The 7,434-nt window shown below is 37.8% G+C and overlaps 1 protein-coding gene across 2 annotated transcripts in view; it reads left to right on the top strand.

Annotated features, from left to right (window-relative positions):
* Positions 1 to 2,576: 2,576 nt before the first annotated feature.
* Positions 2,577 to 7,434, top strand: part of LOC107724390 (ribosome-binding protein 1) — a 20,235-nt gene continuing 15,377 nt past the window's right edge. For both annotated transcript variants that reach the window (XM_016533311.1, XM_016533302.1), the window contains exons 1-2: positions 2,577 to 2,780; positions 5,288 to 6,790. In XM_016533311.1, the coding sequence (XP_016388797.1) occupies positions 5,305 to 6,790 (1,486 nt within the window). In that variant the 5' untranslated portion in view covers positions 2,577 to 2,780; positions 5,288 to 5,304. The remainder of the gene's footprint in view (positions 2,781 to 5,287; positions 6,791 to 7,434) is intronic.

Raw genomic sequence — 7,434 nt, 5'->3', positions numbered from 1 at the left:
CAGATTTCATCAAAAATATCTTAATTTGTGCTCCAAAGATGAACGGAGGTCTTACGGGTTTGGAATGACATGAGGGTGAGTAAATAATGACAGAATTTTCATTTTTGAGTGAACTATCCCTTTAAGACACTTGAGTTTGTGACAAGCGCTTTAGGAGTTATGAGCGATTTTTCGTACTTTTGATTGCTGTAGTGCCCCCATCAGGCCAATCGGGGCAAGCCTTGGTGAGGTTGTAGACAGGGTGGGTACTACCATCCCTCAAAGTTTTATGACTCTACACCTTACAGTTTGGTCTGCCTGATCACTTTTAAGTCAGAATGCTGATCTTTGAAGATCTTTCAGGGTTTCAGCGCTACGTGAACCCCTAATAATACAGTAATGTATACTTTTGTCACCCTATCTAAGAATATTCTGTACTTATATAAAATGCAAAGAAAAAACAACAACAATGACAAGACATTTCACCTGGAAAATAATTAAATTAAATGGAAAAGACTTGTGTTTCTTAGGAGACGCAAGAAGGTGTGTAGTGACGCACTAAATTCAGGTAAATCTGCTTTACTGTTTATGTTCTTCCAACGCCCTCTTATTCGATTTGATTCTGTGAGTACTATTACACCATAATAATAAACAATAAACAAAAGAATGTGGAATGTGTGCGTCCACTCCTTTAAAGTAACCTAAAGTTCACTCATTTGAATCTGTGTCCTCATAGTTCTTAAAATCTGCTTTGAAGTGTACAGTGATGTATGTTTCTACAGTTCTACAAAGTTCTACAAAGTATGAGTTCTACAAAGCATGATATGGTTTGAAACCTGATTTTTTAAGTGATATAGTTAACCCTTTCATGCATGGCATCCGCTACAGTGGACAGATATTTGGAAGCCATTTTGAACCATTTAAGTTGTAGCACCATGTCCCAACCACCAACTGGTCAACCTCCAAAGTGTTATCTATAATTCCATTTAATTATTGTCTTTTTATCTCTTTTTTTGTTTTGAGACATTGCATAATGCATTCAAAATGGCGGCAAGAAGAATAGATGCACCAAATACCTCAGGAATAGGTGTTAAATCCTTTTATTCTCAGAAAACCAGACAGATACAAAAAATATTTTTCATCTAAATAAGATGTTAGAAATACCTTTATCCAGATTTTAACAATATTTTTCTTGTACATTTTTTTTCTGTGACAGAAAATACATCTGTCCACTCCACTGGATGTTCTGCGCCAAAGGGTATATTGAGCCTGTTGGGGATATAGATTCTGCCTTATTTTGTGTGTTTTATCAAAATTATAATTTACACTTACACCGTTTTATAATACAGCAATATTAAATAGTTTTCAGATTTTATAATTTATTTCAATGCTTACAGTCTATATTTATTAGGTCATATAAAAGTGTAGGCATGTTCTGTATGAGTTCAGGGATGATTGTGTTTGAGTGTGTGGTGGAAGTGTGTGTGTGCTTGTGTGTGTGTATTTGTGCTCACCTGTGTATGAATAGCCCACCATCACTCAAAATAAAATATATTGGGGAAAAAAGTTATTGGCATGATTTTTCACTTGCTTAAAACTAAAAACAAACATATGAAAATATTATTTTGTGATTGAATAATTCATGCATGAAAGGGTTATATAATATAACGTGTATAATATTTCAATGTTTGGATATTTCAATGTTTAAAAACATTTCTACTGATGTTCTAGTGCTCTATGGAAACCACACCCGCTGCTAAACAAATGAGTGTTACACCACACACCTAACACAACACAACCACACCAAAGGATAACCATTGAAAAGTAAATTAAGATATTTTTTGTAGTCTATGTTCAATAAACAGCTCTATAACTGAATGTCATGGTATAAGCTTAAGGCAAATAAAGATAAAGAATATAAATATTGACTGGTCTTATATCGATCTGTAAAGGACTAATGAATAATTCACACCTTGATTTACACTTTTACAACAGTCCTAGTCACAGTATTTTAAACAGTATAGCATTTACCTTTAAAACAGTCTCATAAGAATTAAGTAAATGGTTCTTCATGACGCTGAAAACTGTTTCCTTGAAGATGGACTTTCTTTTAAATGTATACATTTTCACAGCAAGGTAGTGTTTCTTATTTCCCCCGCACTGTCTCTTTGTTTATGTTTAGACATCTATAAAATGTGGAATTATTATCCTTTAAAAGTTATTTTCATGTGAAAAATAAAGGCTGTTTTATGAAATTTTAATGAATTTATGTATTTATTTGAAAACAACAATAAATTTAAGGGATAATATATATATACAAATTAATAAACAAACACAAAGAATGGATAAAGTGCATACTGACAAGCACCCAGACTGGAGATGTAAGAGGTAGTCAAATTAAATCGTTTGGTATTCAAATAAAATCTGTGACGGTAACTTTTGAAAGAATTGTTTAAAAAACGTGTAAAGAACTACAACTCCCGTAAGAGTCAAAAAGCCCAGCCTTCTTTTACGACAGCAAAATTCTATTGGTTCACATCTGTTTGACTGACTCCACTCTAGCCAATCAGCTGCCTTCTGGATGAACGGAATGTGGGCCACTGACCGGCGTAATGCCAGCGCGAGAAAGTGCCACGACTCCACACAGACATCGACTGACTCCTCAAGCTGGGATAAGATTTTTTTTTTTTAGTTTTTTTTTTTTTTGCTGGCGTGGTGAAGGCAGTTGGATTCGCGATAATCACTTCGGTTTAAACTCTTCCTGAAGTGATTCATCCAACGGAAATCTTCCGCGAGAAAAGGTGAGATTCAAAGCTTTTGTTATGGCGTTATTCATTAAAAGCCTAAACGATTTTCAGTAGCAATTAGCAGTAAACTTTGATCTCTCCCATTTATTTACTCCCCTCTTTAACTAGCTCGTAAGCCGAGTGGGTTGAAGACATCTTATTGTAGTTAACGTTACGTAGCGAATAGCATGGCTATAATAAGTGGTTTCACGTTTTGGCTTGGGTGATGCTCTGTTGTAGGCAGACAGTTAATACCAGCTTTTCTAGCAAAGAAAAATTTGCATTTAATATCACATTTATAACAGCTTTAATGTCTGTGAGAATTATCCGAAATTTGTTTAAACACATCATTTTGGTAGTTCATTCGCGTTCCAAGTAACTTACAGCTGTAGAGTTCACAAACTCCCAGCCTTGATTTCGTATTGTATGTAAATTGAACAGCTACCTTATGAATAGAATATGGAACAAATACTGTTTCATCTAGTGTGATTCAGCTTTTTAATTCAGTTTCATAGCAAATGTCGAGTCTCCCCCTTAATTTCCTATTGGCTCTTTAAATGGCTCCCAGTGAAGTCATTACAAATTAACCATATAATAACTATTTATTATAACACCTTTAAATGTGTAAGACAGGAATTAACATAAATGTCACCTGTCACATTTTACAGGCATGATCATTGAAATTTCAGAGAGAAAATTTGTCTCCCCCCCACATATCTCCTATTTGCCTATTTTACTTTAAATGAGCTGGGGTGTGAATGTCAAGGTATAAGCATAATGCAAATAATCCTACAGTATAGAATATTTTTTAATCTAATATTGATTACGCCTTTTCATTCATTAGGTTTCCTGTATAATCTCTTTAATTGGCATCCAATCAAGTCATTATATATTACAACACAAGAATACATTGTCAAAGGCTATGGAAAAATAGAGCAGTTTATGCGCAAATCTGTTTACAAAAAAAACGTAGCATTCCAATGTACAAGTTACATATGGCCTCTAAACCTCTGTATTGTGCTCCTAAAGGTGTCTAGATAGTTCTTGCTTCTAGGATATGGTGAGTTCACAGCTTTTTTAGCAATGTATTTGTGCTTTGGTGCACATTTGAAGTGTGAGATTGGTATGGTATGAATCCTATGGAAGCAGCAGATTATAGAAATTTGCAGACAGCAGCACATGGTGGAATGGAAAACTGTTGCATAACTCCTCTTTTACCGAACAGAGTGTTTGCATATTATATGGAAGAAGCTTTTCTTCAAAGTTTTTGTAGTAGAAGTTGAGGGTAGCACACTTGGACGTAGGGCTGCACGATAAATCGAAATGGAATCGAGATCGCGATTCGACAGAAGCTGCGATTGTCATGCATATCTTTCAGTGAAGCACGGTTCTGTGATCAGCAGTAAATCTCCATCCAAAGGCCAGAGGGCGCTCTGGCGCTGAAACTCCAAATATGCCTTGCAGAAGAAACCCAGAAAATGCCTATCGCTGCAGCTGAATAAACAGAAGATTCAACTGCTTTCATTGATTCAACGTGACTAATAAACACACGATTATGACAATATATGGTTTATCTGAGTTCTTATTATTATAATTTTCATTAAAATAAAGTATATTTATAATGCAATGCCTTTATCACTGCTTAGATACTATGAAATATGTTGCGTGCCTTATTCTGTTTAAGAAGCCACATCATCTCACAGACGGATTTATTTCAAACACTCGACTGACATTATGAAGTGAGTTTGGAGTAAAAATATGTTATTAAATGTGGTATTTTCACATGCTTTCAGATGGAGCAGCATTTACTTCACAGAGCCGTAGTTCACTGAGAAGTTATGCATACAGCTGTCATTATCGCGAACGATTTCTTCGATTTCAGAATCGCGCAATAAAATTGTCTGCGATTTTTTTGCATAACTTGTCAGTGAACTACGGCTATGTGTAGTAAATTCTGCTCCATCTGAAAGCACTTGATGATGATTTCCTGCTGATTACAGAACCGGCTTTTTTAACAAAATGCGCATGACAATCGCATTCGATTAATCGTGCAGCCCTACTTGGACGTCTATACTTTTTTTGTTTTTGTTTTTTTTGGGTTGCATGGTACTCTTCTACCAAACGTAGTGTTTGCATATTGTATGGAAGAAGCTTTTCTTCAAAGTATATAGTAGAAGTTGAGCACACTTGAGCATCTTTTCCTACTCAAGTTATGTTTTTTTTTTTTTTAAAGAATAAACAAAGTGTAAAGTTTGGGATTTTCTTTCTTATCTCGAAGTCAACATTCAAAAGCCAACTTTAATGTCCTTAGTAAAAATAAATTAAGTAAAGCAATAAATATTTATTTGATAAAGATAATCTTAAGTTAAGAGGGACTTTACTGGGATGCTGTTAAAGCTTTTGGTGCCACTCTTGAGGTAAAAATCCTTAAGGTGGAACTTTAAACTGGTGGAATATATATATAAAAAATATTATTGATATAAAAATGCACCAAACCTCACCCTTTTTGTCTTTTTAATCAGAAAGGAAACTAGCAGTCATGGACATCTATGATCCTCAGACCCTTGGAATTGTGGTGTTTGGTGGCTTCATGGTGTTCTCAGCCATTGGGATTGCTTTGGTCTCAACATTTTCCATGAAGGAGACCTCATATGAAGAAGCTATAGCCAAGCAGAGGAAGGAGCAGGGGAAGACCCTATCCAGCCAACGATCAGATAAAAAGAAAAAGGACAAGGCAGCTGAGAAGAAAAATCGTGCTAAGAAAAAGGAAGATAAGCCCAATGGAAAGCTCCTGGACTCAGAGGCCAATCCTGAGGTTTCAGAAGTGCCAGCTGAGCCCAGTCCTTCAACTCCTCCAGGCCCAGAACAAGTTGCTGCACCAGCACCTAAACTAGAAGTTCCAGCTCAGAAGTCTCCCCATCCCACCCCTTCTCACAAGCCCACTTCACCTGCCCTGGCTCAGAAGTCAGCTCCACCTGCTCCAGCCCAGAAATCTGTTTCACCTACCCAAAAGTCTACTCCAGCTCCTCCTGCCCAGAAATCCTCTCCAACTGCCCAGAAATCTGCTTCACCTCCTCCTACCCAGAAATCTTCACCTGCCCCAGCCCAAAAGTCTGCTACAGCTGCCCCTGCTCAGAAGTCTGCTTCAAATGCCCAGATTGCCCAGAAAGCCACTCCAACTGCCCCAGACCAGAAAGCCACTCCAACTGCCTCAGCCCAGAAAGCAGGTCCACCTGCCCCAGACCAGAAAGCCACTCCAACTGCCTCAGCCCAGAAAGCAGGTCCACCTGCCCCAGACCAGAAAGCCACTCCAACTGCCTCAGCCCAGAAAGCCGCTCCACCTTCCTCTGCCCAGAAATCTGCTCCACCGGCCCCCGCACAAAAATCTGTCCAAACTCAAAAATTTGCTTCATCTGCCCCAACACAGAAATCCTCTCAACCTGCCCCATCTCAGAAGGCTGCTCCAACTGCCCCAACACAGAAATCCTCTCAACCTGCCCCATCCCAGAAGGCTGCTCCAACTGCCCCAACACAGAAATCCTCTCAACCTGCCCCATCTCAGAAGGCTGCTCCAACTGCCCAAACACAGAAATCCTCTCAACCTGCCCCATCCCAGAAGTCTGCTTCAAATGACCCGACCCAGAAAGCTGCCTCACCATCCCCAGCCCAGAAGTCCTCTCCACCTGACCGAAAACCCAGTCCACCTGCCCCGGCCCCTTCGCAAAAGGCTGCTACAAGTACTACCCCTCCTGCATCCCATCCTGCTCCTGAAGATGCTCCACCCGCCCCATCTCCTAAGGATAAGAGGAAGAAGAAAGCCAAAGCAGAGTCTGTTTCAGCTGAGGTTCAGCCCAAATCTGTGGCTCCATTGGAGATGGTGACCAAAAAGGTTCCCGTCATGGCAGTGCCTCCAGTGGGTACTTCGAAAGCTGCTTCAGCAACTGCTGTGCCGGCCAAAGCAGAAGAGCCCAAACAAGAAGCTCCAGCCAAGAAGAAAGGAGGATCTAAGAAGAAGTCAGAGCCAGGTATGCTGTTATCTCCACAAAACCACTTATATTAAGTGGATTCCTCCTCCTGTTTCTCTTTGCAACTGTACATTTTTAGACATTTCACTTAATTGGCATAATAATTAACAATAATATTATTATTAATAATAGTAGTTTTCAGTAGTAGTCAGTAAGATGCACTAAGACAACATCAAACCTTAGGAGTCGTAGTTTTTCTATTATTCTATTTCCTATTCCTCCAGCTTTCCATTCTTATCTTTCTTTTGCTACATTGAAGGAATAACAGGTGCCGCTGAAAATGAATGCTTACATTTAAAATCTTTATGGGCACTAAACTACAGCTCAAAGACTCTTTAATGCTTTAACCTAGTTATTATATTAGGTTAACATATTAATTTTGAATGATCATTTGCCATTTTTTTCATGTTTGTCTGATCCATGACAAATGATTGTTGTGCACTCTGCACACGTGGAGCTTGAATTTGAGTGCCAATGTTTTTCTCTCGTTCCTCCATTCTCTGTTTGTATGTATTATCTTTAATATCTTTATTATATATTAATAAAGATTAATATTTAAAATATGTATTTATATATTTTATATTTATAAATACTTATTAACAATATTTCATATTTATTATATTATATTGTATTTATAAATTTTT

Source organism: Sinocyclocheilus rhinocerous, unplaced genomic scaffold (genome assembly GCF_001515625.1).
Source record: "Sinocyclocheilus rhinocerous isolate Xijiao unplaced genomic scaffold, SAMN03320098_v1.1 scaffold1515, whole genome shotgun sequence".
Classification (NCBI taxonomy): domain Eukaryota; kingdom Metazoa; phylum Chordata; class Actinopteri; order Cypriniformes; family Cyprinidae; genus Sinocyclocheilus; species Sinocyclocheilus rhinocerous.
Note: the sequence above shows the minus strand (reverse complement) of the source record. Positions and strands in the feature narration are given on the sequence as shown.